Source organism: Carassius carassius, chromosome 3 (assembly GCF_963082965.1).
Source record: "Carassius carassius chromosome 3, fCarCar2.1, whole genome shotgun sequence".
In the NCBI taxonomy this organism is placed as follows: domain Eukaryota; kingdom Metazoa; phylum Chordata; class Actinopteri; order Cypriniformes; family Cyprinidae; genus Carassius; species Carassius carassius.
In genome coordinates, this window is record NC_081757.1 from 12,450,746 (window position 1) to 12,471,430 (window position 20,685).

The 20,685-nt window shown below is 40.0% G+C and overlaps 1 protein-coding gene across 2 annotated transcripts in view; it reads right to left on the reverse strand.

The window, feature by feature from the left end:
• LOC132119488 (rhombotin-1) overlaps positions 1–17,940 on the reverse strand; it is a 31,513-nt gene extending 13,573 nt beyond the window's left edge. Inside the window, exons 1-2 of one of the 2 annotated variants that reach the window (XM_059529528.1) lie at positions 17,320–17,940; positions 669–882 (exon numbers count right to left, since the gene is read on the reverse strand). In XM_059529528.1, coding sequence (XP_059385511.1) covers positions 669–882; positions 17,320–17,341 — 236 coding nt within the window. In that variant the 5' untranslated portion in view covers positions 17,342–17,940. Of the gene's footprint in view, positions 1–668; positions 883–16,941; positions 17,136–17,319 lie in introns of those variants that run through there. The other variant, XM_059529520.1, reaches the window with a different exon arrangement.
• Positions 17,941–20,685: the final 2,745 nt, after the last annotated feature.

Sequence of the window (20,685 nt, forward strand, 5' to 3'; positions counted from 1 at the left end):
CAGTTCTGAACTGCATGTCTTACTGGGAAGGGTCTTACCAGCGGGGGCTCTTTGGGGAGAGCAGCTTGGGGATAAATAACTGGATCTGGTTGGGAGACCCCAGGGACTGGGATTTAACGCCCAGGAAATAATCAGGTTTAATTTAGCAAGCAGATGGCTCAGAGATAGGAGGCAAAAACCTGCAGTTCTGCCACTCAGCTGCCTGGGGTGAGCTGAAAGTCCATAGATGCTCTCATACACAGCGGTTTCTCTCTCAACTTAGAAAATGGGCGACATGTCACATTCATGTAAACATGCAAAACCTTACCCGGCTGAACATAAACAATCACTACAAGATGCCACTCCAAGCTGTTTGCACACAACTGGGACTTAATTGGAATGCACAGAGTCTGGGTTGCTACACTGCGATGAGGAAAGAACAAGCACTTAATCTTCTGTAACAACCTCAAAGAAAACATTTACAAGCTAAAAAAAAAATACTTATAACCCCACAAGTTAGCAGATAAATGCAACAGGAGAGAGAGCGAGAGGACAGGGCCAGAAATGAGACAGGCAGGGTGGCAATCATCAGCTGTTAGATGAGGGTGTACTTTTCTGAATGTCATGCAGCCTGAGGTGTAACAAGCCCTTTCTGCTTTGGCAGCACTTTGACTGCAGTGTGTTCCTACCTCAGGTAGTCCCTGCGACAGAGGATCAGATTGGCTTTGGTGTAGAGGGTGGAGCCCACCTCCCCCAGGCGGCAGTCGCAGCATGCACATTTCAGGCAGTCTTCGTGCCAGTATTTGTCCAGGGCCTTGAGCAGGTAGCGGTCTTTAATCTTACGGTTGCAGCCGGCACATCCTTTCTGTTTTCCTTTGGGCTGGACGGAGAGCATCGGCACACCTGTGGCAATAGGGAGACAAACACAGAGCGTTGTGATTCACTGCCTGGCTAAACCGGTGACTTTTCATGTTCTGTGGCCTTTGATAAGGATTGCGACACTGCCGTTTCATATGCATTAGCCACAGATATGCGTGCGGGTCACTTTGGAATCTGCTTGCTGCCTCATTTGTAGCTGCCCCCGCTCAAAAGAACAGATGTTATTTTTGGAGAGTGACACACCCGCTTAATGGGGGCTTGAATGCATCTCTATGTTGGGATGCCCCAGGACCATCTCTATTTAGATAGCTGACAGAGGTATTTATGTTGTTTGAAAGATTAGCCATGGCCCAATTTCATCAGTATGAGAACTGTTGGCCATGCTAAAAGCCTCCCGTGGGCTTTGTTTGGTATAGATCAACATTAACCTTTTAGAACACTGTTGACCGCAAGAAGGCTGCTCTCAGCTTCCAGTGAGATACGGTATGGCCTAAGTGCCTTCCAAACACACGCACACAAAGACGCACACTAAAGCCTGATCTCCTTTTACACTCGCTGCATCATGACCAGAGAAGAGGAACCAAACTGGCTAAATCACCATGTTGTCATGTAGCCTCCCCACTTTAAGCATGCCTTTTAGTCTTCTAAAGGACAAATAAAGTCCATTTAATAACTGCACTAAACACTAATAGTCTATCTGCGGTCTGACATTTGTGTGTGGACTAAAAGCCGCCCCCAGGCCAGAGCTGGTAACACTGGCACTCGGCACCCCTCTGCCAGCACTAACGGGTCTGCCACAGCTGAAAGTGCAGGACAACAGCTCTTAAGACACTCTCTCCCACACTGAGCTATTGATCCGTCTAATAGAACGCACAGCTAAACCGGCACTCTCCCTCTCTCCATACCTCTCTTTTGCTCTCTGCTTTCAAAACACATTTCTCTCAGAAAGCCCTGTGTGATGCCCCCTTTGACACCCCCCCCCCATCCACACCGCCTCCCCCGTATCGGGCCATGGATGGTCAAACCATTAAAAGCCCCCCAGTCCTGGATGAAGACAGACCCATCTGGACAGAGGGCTTTTTATTTAAGCATTAGCCTTTTTACAGTTTTACAGTATGGAAAAAGTGTGAAAACATTCTCTGTAGATTGCAAAGAATTGGTGTCATTCAAAACAAGTCGCTGATTTTAAGTATTTGTAAGGAATTAAAAAATGTTAGTCAGCACATTTACTGGTTTTCATGTCATTCCAAGCCTTTATGATTTTCTTACTGATCCTTGTTCTGAATAAACAAGAAGAGTGATTTTGTTTCTTCTGCACTTAAAAAAAAAAAAAAAAGAATAGCACTAAATAAATAAATAAATAAATCTATGTACTTCAATTGGGTTCATTGCTGTTTGGACCCTACTGATTGTCATTGTATAGACAGTTCAAGGAAAAAGAAAATCATGCAGGTTTAGAAGGACATGAGCGTAAATGAGAACAGATTTTGTTAGGTGCACTATACCTTTAAATTGTCATGTTTATGTAATGCTTATGCTTAGCTGATTGTTAGTGCATTTGTGTATGAGACGAGATGTCCGTTAAGAGTCTCCGGAATCCTGATGGCAGAGGTCACAGGCAGCAGCTCTTGTTCAGCTCCGGCCTTAATGTTCGGTAATGGTTGTACTGTACATGATCAACAAATGTACGCCAGTGGGCATGAACTCCATTATCCGGTACCCCGCATGCAACTATCAGCATATTAATGTTTTTTTGTGTGTGTGTGTGTGTGTGTGTGTGTGTGTCCTCCTCGAACTGGACTAACCTCACATTGTAGTTTCCAAGAGAGGTTTAGTACATGCTAGGGTTTGAAAAAATTCAGAATTAAAACTTTAAAACATTTAAATTATGTTTTGTATTTTATAACTCTACTACCTTCCATTACAATTTGAATTGCAATTCTGCATCTTGTTTACTACCTTGATTCAAATCTGGCAACTTCAATTCTGAATGGTGCACAAACCTGGTGGTATGTGCTCACTCTCATGCTTTCCCTCTGTGACGCACATTTTCATTTATTGGATTCAGATTTGTTCAGTGATCCTGGAATGTCCACACATCTGTTGTGCTATGAATATAACATAATTAACATTACCTCGGTTATAAAATGAGGTAAAATGTGAAAGCACTCAGGAAAGACTGAAAGAGAGCAAGGGGGCAGGAGAGCAAGGGCTTGTTAGTTAAATTTATGACTTGGATGTGAATAAGAGCTCTGGTGGTATTCAACCATCTTATTTCTTTATCAGAACTGGAAAAAGAGGGAAGCTAATTGGTCTAGCACCACTGATGGGAGCCATCAATTAGCGGTGTGCTTTCCTCTCCAGCTTCCTCCCCCGTCCCCCTCCCCCCTCCAGCCCCAATATGGGCCCCTTGAAGCCGCCGCATTAGGATCACAAAACTTGCTATAAATACCAATGTTCAGTATAAATGAAGGTAAAAAGCCTTTCAATTGAAGCCACACTAGCTGAGGGCGGTCGTTTTCTACCTGCATTTCATGGCTTGTTAGAGGTGCACTCTGCAGGTATGCCAACAGTGCTCTCCTGTCAGCCTTCTACAGAACTAGAAACAGTCTTAATGAGGAGAGAGAGCACTCGTCTGCGAGGAAAAAGTGTGTCTGTGTTTGTACGAGAGTGTGCGTACGAGACTGAAACGAGCTTGGGAATCAGGCTCCTTCAGTTCCCCAAGGGATGGCACAAAAATCTTTAATTTGCCTTTTATGACAGCTAATTAGTTATTCTATTCAAAATCTTTGCTTTAAATAAGAGAACTAATTATACACAAAGGTCGTTTCTCCCACCTCAGGAGAACCACACATAATTGGTTTAGGCCACCCTCCACACTTTCCTCCCACCTTTTAACAACAAGCATGTTGGCTGAAGAGAGAAAAAAAAAAAAAAAAAAAAAAAAAAAAAAGTTAACCATGGAGAGCTTAACCCTTTCTGTTGTAAACCACTCCAGGCTCATAAACAAGAAACCTTTGAGCAGTCTCATTCTGTAATTACCTGGATAAATTCAGGTTAATGGATAACTGAATGACACCATCACACTGTGACAGGTTTCCTAGCCCAGATTTTAGGTGGCTAGCGCTTCCTGTCTCACCATGCTAGAGCAACCTCGAGGATGAGTTAGCTGATGTGAGGAGTGCTGTATTCTGTCTGAGCTAATCGTCTTGTTTCTGCCATCTCTGAGAAACCTCTTGTTGTTTTCCAAAAAAGAGCCAGCTGAGATATGCTTTTAGAAGCCCTATATAGCCTCAGCACATTTTAAACCTGAAACGACAGAGTAAATGACTGAATAAAAGTGCATAATGTTGACTCTGACATCAGCAAACTGCTATTTTGGGGTTTATACAGAAGAGTGCACCTGTCATCATTTTTTTGCACAGCCTGGACTCTCTATAGTAGACCCTTCCCCCATTTCTGTCCTGCAGAACAAAAAAGGGGGAAAATTGTAAACTGAGACGCAAACTGAGGCAGCTCCCACTTCCAATCCAATCCATTTAACAGATACAAGTGCTGCTGACCTTCCGGTGTCATTCTATTTCACAAAAAAAAAAAAGAATATCCTGCCATCCGCCACTTGATTCATTTACGAACAGTAGATGCTTTTTTTCCCCTTCAAGGAGGCAGCCTCGTCAAAGATTTCTCCCAAACAAATAAAAGGGTGGGAAGAAAATCATTCACTATTAGTAATTGGTGTGCACCCTGTCATCCGCCTCTTTTCCACTCATCTACCCTTTAAAGACCTTATCTCAGTTGAATATGTACAGATGCGTTTTTGAATTTGAAACTGTCAGACCATGTACTTTCCATTATAAAGATAGGATCCGGTTTCTATGTAGGCCTTCGTTTCAAGTTCCATTTTTGTGGATCTAAAAAAAAAAAAAATAAAATCTATGTGATACCCTTTTGATGTATTTAAGGTTTAGAGCAAGAAAAAAAAAAAAGTCCAGGAATCGTTTAAGCATTACAGCACAATTCATATCAAATTTTTCGGGGGGGGGGGGGGGGGGGGGATGTGAGAAAAAAAGGATTTGTTTGTCTTTGTAGTCGGATTCTTTTTCCTTGGTTCCATTCTCTAGTAGGCACACAATGGAAGCTAGTGATGATGCAGAGTTTACTGTATACAGGGTTACTTGTTATTAGATCTATCAATTAGGTGGACACCTCAGTGTGAGGCTTCTCCATGGGGCCAGGTGAAGGGGACCGATGGGGTATTAGGCTTAAATGGGAGATCAGGAAGAGAGTAGCTGATTTTCCCCATTCTAAAAAGGTGTGCTCTAATATGCTTTTAAAAAGACAGTTGACCCAAAAATGAATTGGCTTTTAAATCAACCTAACCTGGATGATGTTTTTCATTTGCAGAATACGATAGACACGGTTTTTACATGCAATTACAGTAGATGGGGACTGAAGCTTTGGAGCTCCAAAAAGGACACACATAGCCATACAGTAAGTATCAAAAGTGGTCCATGACTTAAGGAATGCTTTATATTTTAATCTGTTCCTTGCATAAAGTTTTAAAATGTTAACATTTAAGTCAATTTTTAAATTAGATTTTAGAGATTCTGATTCTGCCTGTCTGCTATGTGAATGAATCGTTCTTTTGTGTCAGGTATTTTCAATGAATTTCCAGTTGATTCGGTTCACAAAATAGGTTTGAATGATTTGTTCAGAACCAGATTTGAAACTGACTGATCCTCAGGCTCACTCAATAATCTGGTGGAAGCAGATAACAGCCCACTGGAGGATATAATTGAATATTGCACTGAATTATTTCAAATTTAAAAAAAAAAAAAAAAAAAAAAAATTAATAAAGGATTTGAATTTAATCAGCTAAAATTTCCAGCGGAGCTATTGTACAACAGTGCAATATATTTATATTTTCGAGATTGAAGCTTCACTCCTTACTTATAATTGCATGTGTACAATAGAAAAAAAAAAATAATTCATACAAATTTGGAATAACATTAGTAAATAATTTCTTTAATTTATTTTTTGGGAGTTGTTCTTAGCCAAATCATCAAAATATATATGAATTTTAGACAATTAACTCTTACTAAAGTATAAACGTGGCTTTGTGTTTTTATGAGGGTCTGCATATGAATCCCACAATGCCCTTAAATGAACCTCAAGGGCATAAACCATATGCAAGACCTCAAAACATCGAAGAAAGAGACCAATTTAAAAAGGGACAAAGTGCTGGAGACTTGAACTACAGATGTATGAGGGATTACAGGCAGTCATCTGTCGCAAAGCTGTTGGCATGATTTTTCATGTATGACAGCCTTTGGTTATGACAGAAGCAATGCATGCATGAAGCAGAAGCGTTCTCCAAAATATTAAACTCCAGCAGTGAATGAAAAGTGTCTGAACTGTTTTCAATGGCAGGCGAGTTTGCTTGGATAGTACAAAAAACTGTAGTTAAAAGATGCAACAAATCCTTTAGTTTAAATAAGTCTGATTCCAAAAGCAATGTAAGATTAGAGACGCTCATCGGTTTAAGGTAGCACTCTGAAAAGAGGCAGGAGTGTTTGTTGGAGATGTGTATGGTGGTTGAGACAGATTGGACCAGAAGGCCACAGTGTGACAAATGAAAGCTGATCAAGCCATGGGAGGTTGTAGTCTTTGATTGAGCTGAACCATTTGCCAGAAGGGAGTCTTGGTGGTAACAGGGATGGCAGAGGTCTGTGATGATATTAACTGCATGTCTCCAGGGCTTGTGATGAAGATGATCACTGTGGACTCGATAAGCACTTGCGGCTTACCCAGACTGTGGCAGATGCAGTCCTTGAAATCACACATTCACCTGTTGAATGGAAGGAGTTGTAATCTAAGTGTTTAGAATTAAAGGCAGCGAGAATTTGGATTTAAATATCTTGAAGCCCAATATAATTAAGATTTACAGTTTACCTGACCCTGGCTCAGAAGTTTTTTTCAGAGTGCATGCACATATGAAACTCTCTTGTATTCAAATTCAGCTATAGTAAAGTACAACGTGTGTCCAATTCGGTATGCATTTGTTTTCCTGTGGAACACAGAAGATGTATCGAAAAAGTTTTGTTTTTGTTAATACAAGAAAAGTCAATGGGGTTTGAAAAGCTGGTTAATTAGATTGTAAATATTAACTTTATTTTAAGTGGGATTCATTTTAAAGTGCCACTTTTCTGAGAGGGTTTTGTTAAAGGCTAAAGCACACAGCTTGATAATGATGTAAATGAATCAGGAGCCAGATCATTATACCAAATACGCATGACAACCACTTCAAATATAGACTACCAGGTTGAACTTCATCTTAAACTAAAGCTTTATGTTAGCTCCAGCTGTGCATAGGAGCCCGTTACGAGCATACAGGCTGCGACCATGGCAATCTGGACTAGAATTTGTCAGCCAGCCACAGTGGAGGTTAATGGGGAACTAAGGCAGATGTCCTGCTATTGTCTATGTGAATCAGTTCCTGTCAAATCAGTCCACATCATTACTGTAATTGAGCCTGTAGACACTCATTCTCCTTTACTGCCAAGACAAAACACATCTGGTAATAATGTCAAGTAGAATATGCCAGCTGAAACACAGACAAATGAATAAAGAGCTTGATCCTAGTTGATAAGCCCAAAGCAGAACAGTCTGAAACATATTGATTCATGTGTTTGGTGGACATCATGCAACACATAATGGGAGAATAGAATACGTTCAGCTGGAGGCTTGTGGGTAAATCAAAAAGGTAAAACCGTTGTGGATGCAATTACATATTTTCAAGACTGCTTTGTGTATGAAATCAGGCCTGACATTGCTTGCGGTGATATAATTAATACCCCAGAAATGTTTGCACGAGGACTTGAGTGGAAAAGAGATGAAGAAACAATAAGAAAAATTAGTGCGAGATCAGCGCTGGCATGACCAGTGCGGATGGAACGAGGGTGCGGTTCATTAATATGATGCACTTTCGCAAACTTTAGCAGCCTGCTGCTGCTAATAAGGCCCGGTAAAATGGAGCAGTGCTGCTCCCTTGCAGTGACCCTGGCACTGCCCGGGATATGGGAGGGTTTTGTCTCCGGGAATAATTGCTCTTTTCACATGTTACAAGTGTCCTGACCCCAGCGGTCGGCAACCACTTTCCCAGAGCATAATTACTACTGATCCGGCCCAAATGAGGGAGCCACATTAGGCCTGCAATAACACTGGCCCGTTCTCAGGCACAGCAGCTTGGGGAGTCTGGGTAGAGCAGGGCCTGGAAACAGGGGGTTTCTTTTCTCCAAGCCCTGGCGGTCATTTCCATCACGTCAGAGGTGCATTTCTTACACTCGCAGTCACTTCTAGAACCCAAGGCCTTTTCCTTGCGCTCTTTTTCTAGGATGAGGAGATTGAGAGGTATACTAAACACATTGTTAGCTCCTGGTGCCCTGCTAAAGCTTTGGCTAACAGATACGATTCCAATTAACGGATAACTTTATTAGCTTGTGTGTGCGCGCATGAGTGTTATTTTTTGCTCTACACTTTTTTCTTTCTCCTATTAATTTTAATTTATTCACATGGGGTTAATTAAAAGAAATGTATCAGAGAGATATGCAACAGCCATCTAATTAAATTCATTACTGCTTATTTTGGAGACGTGTGAAAACTGGCGGCATTATTGCAAGAGGCAAGTTGTTCCAACACTTTGGCACTCGCTTGCTAGCATGGTGAGAAAACAGCTCTGCAAGGAGAGCTGTTGACAGACCAGAATCAGAAAAGCTTGTGCGAACAGAGAGGGAGAACACACCCGGCTCAGGGGTTAGAGGAGTTTCAGAAGAACAATCAGTCCCTCAATAGAGAAAAAAAAAAATAGGGAGGTGTGTGACCTTACATCAAGCCAGTCAAGCGTCACCCATCTGGAAGTTGTTCTGTACAGTAGGCCTGGAGCGGGCAGTTGTTTTAGGTCTTCATTTAGACGGAGTTCAGAGACTGCAGCCTCTACCCACCCATTTACTCCACCAGAAGGCATAAACTGTCAATATCCCCCGCTGATGAATGACATTATATATATATATATATATATATATATAATAAATAAATAACTCCATTCATTTTTTCCCACAGATTACATTTGCATCTAAATAAAGGAATAAATCCATCTATTCTCCCTCCAGATCTTTTCAGACTTTGAGGGAAAAAAAAAATAAAAAAGATGACAATCTTATCTGCCACTTCATGACTCCTGGCAAGAATGTAACCATTAGCACAGTCAGAGCCTCTTTCCGCCATGCGTCGCACAATGATGCCCCAACACTTTTTAGCCAACATTAAAAATGCATTTGGCTAGGCATAAATGTAGACTATCTAAAGTTTGTGTCACTCCCAAGGTTAGGGAGTGATGTATCAAGTTCCCCTCTCCCCAGCAATTACTACATATTTAGTGTTTCAAAAGATATGCCAGAAGACCGGTGTGCCATTCAGAACCATGATGCAAGGTTGAAAATGGAGGAAACCCCATGCAGCTCAACTCCATTTGGACTCCGTTTAGAGCGGAATAATGCAAATCCACCACGGGGGGTATTTGTTTGGCATGTGGGGCCTCTGTAACACTCAACCACTTTCTCAGATGCCCATCTCCTTATGAGGTAAATAATGAAGCAGGGGTTGGGTTGCAACGGTTACCTTTCATTTTGGTTTACGGAATTAGGCTTAATCAGGTTAAAATTCTGTGCAGTCACCATTAAGGGAAGTACATTAGCAGTCATTTGACAACCTTTAATTGTTACAGTTTCCCAGACATTGGAGAATTCTGAGAACTTCAGAGCTTGTTTCAAGCATCAATCTATCTTCAGAAGGGACAAATTTTTCATTCTTAGGCACAGTTTACACTAGTGTATTTGCATTTCAAAACTTTCATGCAAGTACAACCATTATGTATAGGTAGATGCCCTATTTAGATGAAGAATGAGTTTACGTGCTTTGAGTGGCCGAATGGGGAATCTACCTATACATATCTATGGTTACAAAAATGAGCATGATGTTTTTGTTTACACGGTCAAAGATATACAGACCGAATGAGACAGCCATGCCATCAAGTACTATTTTTTTTTTTATTAAGAATATTAATAAATATTTGTCTTCTATACCTGTACATTATTATTATTAGCGATACATTCACTTGTGGGATAAAAATTTAGTGTTTTTGTTTTAATTCTCTTTTTTCCTCAAATGTATATTAGCCATTTATAAGTTATTGGCCATAAGATGAACAATTATTAGATTGCGGTTATGGACCAGAATATTTCTCGCTCAATAAGGTTAGTTTCTAGTAATTGTAATTAGCTATAAACAATATCAATGTCCTCATTTAAAATTTAAGAAAAAAAAAAAAAAAGAGTCTATTCTAACCTTCTCCATAGCAGCATTGAGAGCACTATGACTGAAATGACCACACAATCCAAGGTTATTGACGTTACTGGAGAATTCAGGAGTTAAATCGAATGGCCGCTCCATTATAAGTTTAGCTCCAACCATGCAAGGGAGACGGTCACATTTAAACGTGTCAAGAAAGAGTAAAATCATCGGCAGGCAGATAGGGGGCCGGACAGCATTATTCAGCCTGTGCTCAGTTTCCAATTTCAATTAAAGCAGAGTAGAGTGGCCAAGCACTTGGACCACAGCTGCCACTCTAATGGATCAGAAACCTCACGTTGAGCATTGATTAAATCAGCCTCAACAATACAGTGTCCTTCCCCTTTAAGAAACAATACAAACTAACCGGCAATCACTGCCTTTAATTAGCCATTCAAGATTTGATTTATCGAAGGCCGACCAATGATATGTGGAAGTTGGTATCTCATTAAGTGGACCGAGTTTCCATTTGCCTGTCCCCCCTCCAGTGCTTTCTCTAACTGCATCCTCTCTTATATGTTGTGGCTTTTTTATAAAAAAGGAATAGATTTTAATATCCATGTGATATTTGGATGGAATGTGTTTACACAGGCTATATTGGATTTCTCTATTCCAACTATTTCCTTAAGTACTTTACATGAGGTTTGTTATTATCGGATTGTGGTATATATATATATATATATATATGGAAAGTTTATTGAGCTGGTGGGAGTTTTCATTATGCTGTCCCAAAAGAAAAGAAAAAACCTCTGGCCTACATGTTTCCTATATTTATAACCATTACCTAGTCAGCATTACACATTGATGAATAGAATCTCTGGATAAAAAATAAATAAAAAAAAAGGTATTATAATAACAATAAATTGTTTGGTTTCTCCTTGAACAGTAGAAATAAAATGTAAAGATCAGGAGACGAGCATGAATGCATAAAAATAGAAATTAACTAATTTACTTGGCTACCTAAAATGCATATTGTACACTACCTTTCTAAAGTTCCGGGGTAGTATGATTTAAAAAAAAAAAAAAAAAAAAAAAGTTGGTTTACAACCTTGAATAAAATAAAAATGTAACTTGAACACTACATCGGTGTAATAGAATGATTTAATGTGACACTGAAAACTGGAGTGATTCTTTATGCTCAACTTTGCCATAACAGGAATAGCACTATAGTATATATGCAGTAGTAGTTTTCAAAATATTATATTAGTCTGAAAGTACAATACTATAATGTCAGATCCATAAAAGTGTGTGTTGTGAGGCGAGTCAAAAGGCTACAATCTCCAAAAACATTAAAGCACTAGTTTGAGTATCTTCCTCACTCCAGGAATGACACATTGAATAATATATTGAACAGTGCATCATTACTCATTTCAGAATTAATCTCGCTTCACTCCGCTACTCAGTAATCTTCAACGGTTCCATTACAAAACCCAGATGCACACTATAATGAGGACTACAACTTTAACAGCTCTTTGTGACATGCTGCGTGCATGCATTCAAACAGGTTATAAATGTACACGGTAAACATTTTCTGCACATGCAAACTATTTGCACACAGATGTATACATGTACGCTCATGCACGCAGTAAACATGTACCTGCACCCACATACCGACAAAACAAACCATCCAAAAAACAACAGCGGTTATCAGAGTGTGCCTGCAGTTCTCCGGTAAACACACTCTTCTGAATATGTATCTAGGGAGCATTTCAAGAGGGATTCAAAAAAAGGCCTTCCAACTAATAGGCATAATGGAAGATCAATGTATAACAAGATAGAAACTCGCATGCATAAACAGACCGCCTTACAATTATGCCACAAGATTCTATTTCTACATTAATCATTCATAACTGCATAATGCTGCCTCAAACATTCACAATGCAACAAGGCTTTTCCTTTGTGTCTAAATACCTTTCACAACCCATGTTTGGAATTTTTCTCATCGTTTCATTCTATTTGAGTCGGGTGATATTTACAATATAAAAGACATCAAGGCGAAGTGTGTGATATTGGTTTTATTTTTTATAAAGACAACACTAATGAATGGCTATGATACCTCGAGCTGCACTTTCTAATTTCATTAGAGCCAAATGTGGATATCAGTGTAGGTATCATTAGGAAAGCTTTTATCAAGTTACAGAATGTGATAAGGTTAATGAGGAGTTTATAAAAGTGTCTCTGGTGGATGGAAAGAGCTGGCAGGGAGGACGAGACCTTAAGCAAAAGTATGCTAGTCATTTATTTCATTAGCATGACCACCTGTACTTTTTTTTTTTTTTGAAAGGCTGAACCTTTTAAAACAAGAAGGTCATGCCAAAAAGGAACATTCCAAAGTGCAGCAGCAGAACTTGATCGTGAAATTGCATGCATGTGTAGAGCTGTAGGTCATCGCTCCATTCTTTACCTAGCGCTATAGGTCGCAGTCAGTTGTAAAGTAAAATTCCTCGAGCTTCACAGGACAACTGGCACAGAAGACGAAAGATGAAGGGATGCGGCAGGGGGGAATAAACAAATAAATACAGGAATGGAAGAGGGACTGATGAAATTGAGCCAAGTGTGACGACCTGCTGCAAGAGAAGCAGAGTGTGTGCGCGCGCGCAGGAAAGAGATCGCACACAAATGCAATAGACGAAGCAACTCACCCTTGCAGCGAGACGTGCTAGCGAGAGGTGCTGCGACAAGGTGACACGAGGGAATAACGTGGTCTAAAGACCAACAGAAAGTAAATTAAAAACCACCTAGTGTAAAATCATCAATATGTAGCTGTAAATCCCTCTTTCAGCAGAGCATATGTACTATTACTTGGAGCATGTCCACTGAGAAGCTACCATTGCAGAAAATTCCAGAGCAGAAACAAATTTGAAATGAAAAAGACAGACATTTGTACAGACATTATAGCCTATATATTTTTCCTTTAAGATGAAGCCAAATTTGGCTGGACCTGATTTGAGTAAACCTCCTAAAAACATGCACACTACACTTGAATATTGTTTTCTGCACCTCTCTCATTCATGTTCCCTTTTTTACTGAACGCTGCACCTGTCTGCATTCATCTCAGGACTCAAGGTGAAAGATAACGTTGCTCCGAGACATTTTAAAAGGTAGCCTAAAAATGACGATTCATCTCGCTGGCAGCATGTCTGAGGATGTTATAAAAGGTTTTCTATGTTCCCAATGCTTCAGTGATGGACTGTATGTCCTTGGAGCTTTAAAAAAAAAAATCCTGTGTTTAATGGAATTATTTAAAAACTTGCAGATAACTACATCTTTACACAGAGAAATTGGAAGAATTCACAGAAACACGCTGTCATGACAGACCATATGGATGAAACATGAGCCTTAGCCGGCTCCCTTGATGTTTGAAAGGGTTTAGAAATCGGATGCCGATATAATAAGAGTGTTCACACGTAACACAGGAAGTGAATATAATCAAGCTTGTGAGCGTCTTATACAGGTTCATTGTACCTTTAACTCTCGCTCTCCCTAGAACCTTTGTCTTTATTCGGGTCCCCTTGGAGTTGTGGTAAAATGATGGGAAGTGATACACATCGGCATTCACTGATCTGCACCAGTTTGATAGTGATCAAGTGCCTTGGGATAGAGATGGAAATGGATTTGGTAAACTGTACATTAGGACGATCACATAAGATCTACCGGAATGCGACTCTGCTCAGTTTGAGTCCCCTCATCATCCTCATCCTGTGTCCTTACGATTTAAGCGACGACCCCACATGCAACTACGGTAAAATTGTATGGCCAGTTCTCCAATTTTGTACAGTTGAAAAGGGATGAATCACCTTGTAATGTTTAACATTTCAACCTCATCAGAATGTGTCGGACCATCGTGCATTCAAAGCCATTAAAAAAAAAAAATTAAAAAAAAAAAAAAAAAGGGAGCATGCCAATTTAAGACCACAAAGCAATGACAGATCCCGATGTTGAGGATACATCAGTTGCAGATATATTAAACTGTAATTGCATCAGGAGGAAATGTTTATAAAGTAGGAATTTCTTCAGGCTGAAGCAATATAAGTGGCAGGAACAAGGCATTAGGCCCCGAATCCAGGCACAATATTGCAAGAGACCCAGGGCGAGAGAAACATTGATGCAATTTCAATATTTGAAATTGGCAAGTTTAATTTAGAGTAAGAACAAGCCAATAAGCTGAGAAAATAGCAAATACAAGAGAGAAAATTACCTTGCAGGATGAAAAAAAAAAGTGAAAGGACTTAAGGAATGTATAAAAGTAATCTCCAAGTGGAAATTAGAAATCAACCCACAGAAAGGGGAATAACGGGAAAGAAATATTACGGTCCACTCTCTAAATCAATATAAAAGTGCTACAAGACTGAATTACCATGGTAACTCAAGTAAAGTATGAAGCAATTCTTATTTCAAAATAAAAACTGGTGCCTGAAGCCCTGGGTTTTATTACAGCAACAGACAGATCAGGGGTCTAGTAATCATTTGAAACATTGCATTTCGAATGCACGCAGACATAGGAACGAAGACATTTCATTGGCCAGTCGGCACAAAGTTCTCGTAAATTAAACGAGGAATGGTAACTAAGAATTTATCATCAGGATGAAGAATAGAAGGGTGTTCTTTTCTCTACTCCATGTTCTTCGGGAGCCCAGCGACGCGAATGATCAATCCTGAAAGAGTCCACAATGAAGACCCAATTATTCCTCCCAATCCAGATAGTTTTAAATACCTTGAAGGGAAAGAAAATGGCTGAATAATGTATTTCTCCAGAGAGAATTAAAAGTCAACCGAGAGCTTCTTTTATTTAAAGGTAGTCATGAAAAGGAGTTGTGCTTATTCTGTACCTTAACACATTTCTACACGCTCTCAAAATCATTGTAAGAAAGTACAAGAGCAAGGCATGTGTCATTGCCTGAAAGCAGTACAGCAAGGATCAAATACAGTGCAAGGACCACTGATGACAAAGCCTTAAAGCTGAAGCGTGAAAGGGCTGATCATTTGGGATGGCTGTGTAAAGGTAGTACAATAGCGAGGGTGTGCAAAACTATGACGCAAGCCCCACATCGCTCTTCCAACTTCTAGCACTTAGTACATCATCGCGTAGTACAAAGAACAGAGATATGAATGACCCACTATTTCACAGAAAAACGTACATATTTTAAGACTTACTAATAGAGCTTGCAAACAACTCTGGATGAATTTTAGGTCAGAAAACTGAAGCCAGATTAGGGTGTAGTTAATTGTGAAAACTACTTTCCTGTCGGGGAAAAGGTAACAGGATAATTCTTCTAATGCAGGATGCAGTTATTTCGGAGTTACACTGAGACCATTTTAAAGTTCAGTTATGGAAACATATACATATATATATAAAAAGAAAAAGAAAAAAAAAAAAAAAAAAAAAAAAAAAAAAAAAGCACAGACACTAGGGTATATAACTTTCAGAATCGCTACAAAACCGCATTATAAAATTATTTGCTTTAAAGCCAATTTTTATAAACTGCAATGTATCAGCAAGTTTCTAAGTACGGACAATCCATTAATGTTTGGTTTCGTATGGATGATGCGAGCGACATGTAGGTTGTGCATATGGTTATGTTTTTACACAAGGCTCGGATCAATTCATCTTATTCACTAGCTTCCCTCATTTTGAATTCAGTACAAGATGTACTGAACTATGGGGACACTTTACCTCAACTGATATATTTAGAGTCAGACTATAGCCTTTTATTAGAATCAGACTTATCTGAACATACTGTAGCCTGTGCTTGTGTTAGTAAAAGTGTGTGTGTGAGAGAGAGCAGATCCAAGCTGCCTTCCCATCTCTTCCAAAATGCCAGCGCAGTTGGTCAGCACCAGCAAGCAAAGGGTGAAGCTTTTAGGCAATAAGCAGCAGGTGATCTAAGCTTTTCTGTAAGTCCTAATGCTCCTAAAAGCCACTCTCCCTGCTTCTGTAATTGGGCATCAGTAGTTAATGTAGTATTGACTGCATTACATGCTCCTGTGCATCCTCTCCTACTAATGCCATTTGCATCACCTTGTACATTTACCATATTGCTAAGCCAATAGCTGTTAAAAGCAATCTAAATCATATGGGGAACTTTAATGCAAAACAGACATCCAAAGGAGACAATTTACAGTTGAGTTAATCTGGGTACATTAGCGCAACATGGATTGAGCAAGACAGACCAATTTATGTTTCTACGGCAATCGCTTTATTGGTTTTTAAGATGGGTTAGTGAAAGGATGGTTGGCTCAAAGAGAGATGAAATATCCATTTGTCAAACATAAAAATGGGTCTTAAATGCAATCCACTGCTTTACAGGGAAAAGGGCCCCTGGCTAAAACTAAACTTGTGTGCGATTACAATATTTCCTGAAAGATGACAAGAAAGGCATTTTTAGGTCAAAGACACTTTGTATGGATATTCTTCTCTCAACGACGTTAAAGAGACATAGCAAAGTACAAAAAACGTGATCGAGCTTAAAAAAAAAAGACACCTTTGCGAGCTCCGAAATAAGTTTATAAACCGTTTCCATAGTAACCAGAGTGCAGCGTAAATACGGAGACGTGCAACGCACATAAGCCAATAAAAACTGAAATATTTACAAACTAAACACGTTGATATCAAACTGGTGATCTAGATGTTCTCGCTTGGACCTATAAGTATATAGGTTAAGGTTCAAATGTTCTCACCTGTGAGCGAGGGCAGCCGCTGCTGATAAAACATCTCCCCGTAACTTCACAGATTTGACCGAGCGCTATCTGATACTGCGGTGAACAGCGACGCTGGTTCAGCTCTGTCTGCGTCTTTTGAACGCATAATATTAGATTTCATACGCGGGGACAGTCAGAGAAGCATGTCCGAAGTGTTTAAGAGTAACGTTAACGTATGCGCTTTCCTCATGTAAACCTGACGAACGATCCCGTCTGTCTGATATGACAAACGAACTGGATCACGAAAGTGCCGTCCGCGGGGAAAATGGACGCTAAATGCTGCATTTCCTCACTGTCCCGCGTTCTTCATAGACGTAAGGAGCAAATGAATGCACTAATAATAATCCGTACACTTACCCTCTTCCTTGTCTAACACCATCGTCCTGAGGAACGAGGAGTCCGGCTCCAGGCGATCCGCTCTCGGCTCCAGCACACTTCTGCGCGCGCCACTCGCGTCTCTGAGAAGAAATTGCTTTGCAACAACAAAAATAATAATCGTCCGCGTTGCTGCCGCGAGCTTTGATTACACGGGCAGACTCGTCTGTGTGGTTTTCCGCTGTTCAGAGACGGAAAGCCATGTAGAGAAACGTGCGAGTCTGTTATTCTATTGTTTAATGTATTTCGGAGATAATATGCAGCGATGTCCCCTCAGCTGTATTCGCGTTCGCAGCGCGTCAGTAATATCCACGCTTGTAATTAACGAGGTCTAAAACTAAAGTGAGACGCCACAGTGCATTCCATGCGAAAATGAAACGACTACACTAACTCAAATCTAATTTAAACACCCGTTTAAATTGAGCTGCCGCGAAGACGCTATTCTCGGAGTAGAAACGTGTTCCTCCCAGTTCTCATTTGCTCCGAGACTGTAACTATATTCAAGCAATCCAATTCTGACGCTGACAACTCCTAACAACATGCTCACGCTGCCTTTCTCACCCAATTTATGCGCTCCGCGCGCTCCTGCTACTGAATAAATGCGCGCGCTTCCCAGAGAGCCACGGATTCCCCTGTTAATTAAATCAATTCATTATGCTCAGATCTGATTAGCAGCCCTTCCCCCCTCTTTGAATCAATTATTCAATACACAAACATAATTGCTTGTGCCAGAGGTGTCTAAGTATTAGCTTATTTAACTCCAAGGACACTAATTACCCCTAGGGCAAGGGAACTTTTCTCATTAATTCTGACAAAACACAAAAGCACAGCTAAGGGAAAGTGTGTGTGTGTGTGTGTGTGTGTGTGTGTGTGTTTATGTGAAGTACTTCATAGGGGGATGTGTGTCTATGTGTGATTGTGATGTGTGTTATAAATAGAGAAGTTTGAGCTTTTGAAAGCATAATGAACAGTTTTCATGATCTAATTGCTTCACATTCTTCGTTTTCGCCATTTATAATATTTCCACTGGATATGTGTGATCAGCTAGAAGACTCACTTTCCATATTCAGATAAACAGTCATTTTGAGAGCGACAACACAACAGATGGGCTGTGTTTTGATTAGCAGTGAGATAGAGACTGCGTTTGGCTCTGGTAATATAATTGTTATCTGCTACTTCGCTGATAAAAGTGTTACTGTTTCATGATGGGCAATTGGTTGGGTTTCACCTGCCCTGCGGAGACTCTTAACCAATCAAGTCAGAGATCCACCCGAGATTAACCATTAGGGGAGATGCAGAGGTTACAAGTGCTCTGTTTAGCTAGCAAGTGGTCTGGTGTACTTTTTTTTTCTTTACTTTTATTGAACGTCCCTGTCGAGGGAGAGATGAAAATGTGCCTCACCTAATGTCTTTGAGATCTGGATCTCCTTGAAGGTGATGAATAGACATAAATTATGAAATTGTAATTCATATCTGCTCATAAGACATTAGGGTGCAAATCTTCTATGCCCCCTAGACATTCATTCATAGTGTAATTCAAACTATAGGCTGTAGCAACTTTAGCAGATTGGGACATTGCCCTGCCCCTAAAATCCATTGTTTGAGCCTTTGCTCTCTGCCTTTCTTGCCTGACATGTCTGACTTTTCATTTCTGCAGTGTGATAGATGGATGACTTTTGACCACAAATGTATGTCTGCTGACCTCTTGCAGAAGTGAGTGACACCCAATTAATCCAATCACAACAAACTGAGGGAACAAGGAAAGCGTGGCCCTTGTTGTTGAATGCTGAGCTACAAAAGGCCTCTTGACAGTTAAATGATGAAATCATAACATTGCCAATCTCAATGTGTTTTAAAAAGAGAAACAATATGCTGTTAAGACACCTCTTACAAAAAACCCCGGGAAGGATTAAACTGAAGTATTAACACAAATTATGATTATATATTTTAAGTGTATTTTTTGACCAACAGGTAAGCCCACAGAGTGGTTTGGTAGTAGAAAACATCAGGATGTGATAATCCGGCTTGTTAAGAAGCCTGCTAGTAATTACTTTCACCAGTGCAGTGACACTTATTGAATTGAATTGAACACCTTTATTGTCATTGTATTTTTCTGCATACAAAACGAAATTAGGAGCTCTGCTCCTGACTGGTGTTATGAAAACAAACATATAACTACATGTATCATGCTTCCATTGTATCATGCTTCTCTTCTGTACTGATGGTCAGTGATGGAGCGATCCATTGTTTCTTTATTATTAGGAGGCCTAGAGTGCCTCCCCTGTTCTGTGGCATGCTGCATACGGGGTCAGTTGCAGCCGGAAACTATCCTGGAGTGTGGGCCTTGTGTTGCAGAGTTAATTAAAATTCATTTCTGATTGGGAATTAAGCAGGCCCATCTATTTACTGCAAGGGCTCACATACAGCCAGTTCAAAAACACAGCACAGTAATTAACCCTACCTAATCAGATAGCATAGAGCCAAGTTGGGTTCCCATTTATCCTGGGGCAAACAATCAGTGGATGGTGGAGTCAGGGAGAGGTTGAACACGAGCCTCTCTTATATTTCATAATGGTTAAGCTGATTATAAACCAATATCAGACATGGTACTTTTCTCTAACTACTGTACGTTTAATGGAAAGTCCTGCTAGGAGGAAAGGCTCTGAGATGATATCTGTATAAATGAGATAAATGATGCACATGATAGATGGTGCTTGCTTACATTATCTTAAATTAATTCAAATACCAGTTGAAAGTTGTCCTTCATTTGATTGGCAGTATTCAAGAAGTTTTCTTTCACGTGTGAGACTGATGCTTCATCGCAGATAATTCTCTTAGAATTTTAATTGGTTTCCCATGTTTTTTTGTTTGTTTTGTTTTTATTTCATAGCACATCCTTCAGCGAGTTCAGTTCAGATCTTAATTTTGTGCCATATAATGGATGCAGTAACCTTTTTTAATATCTGAATGCAGTATTTTAATGTTCCACAGGAAGTGGACAATAGTTGTTTGTTTACTGTTCTGACATCAGTTTATGTAGCCCCTCCTAGTGGCTGCATAATGCATGTTCACTTTTAAGTGAACCAGAAAGAGCCTTTTTCAGCTCTTCTTCCTGTTACAAGAGCATATTCCATATAAAGTAACTGCCTATGACCTTAGAGAGCCTTACCACTTCAATATGCTCCTCTACGTCTGACTGCACGAAACAGCAATTTGACTTCCACCTACTCATTCCAAATGAGACTAGTCAAAAATAGCTTAGGTGTCATTTGGGGGCAAAGAATCCTCTTCCCAAACATTTAATCCAACTTTAATCCCAGTCATTAAGAATTAGACATGCAGAGCTGT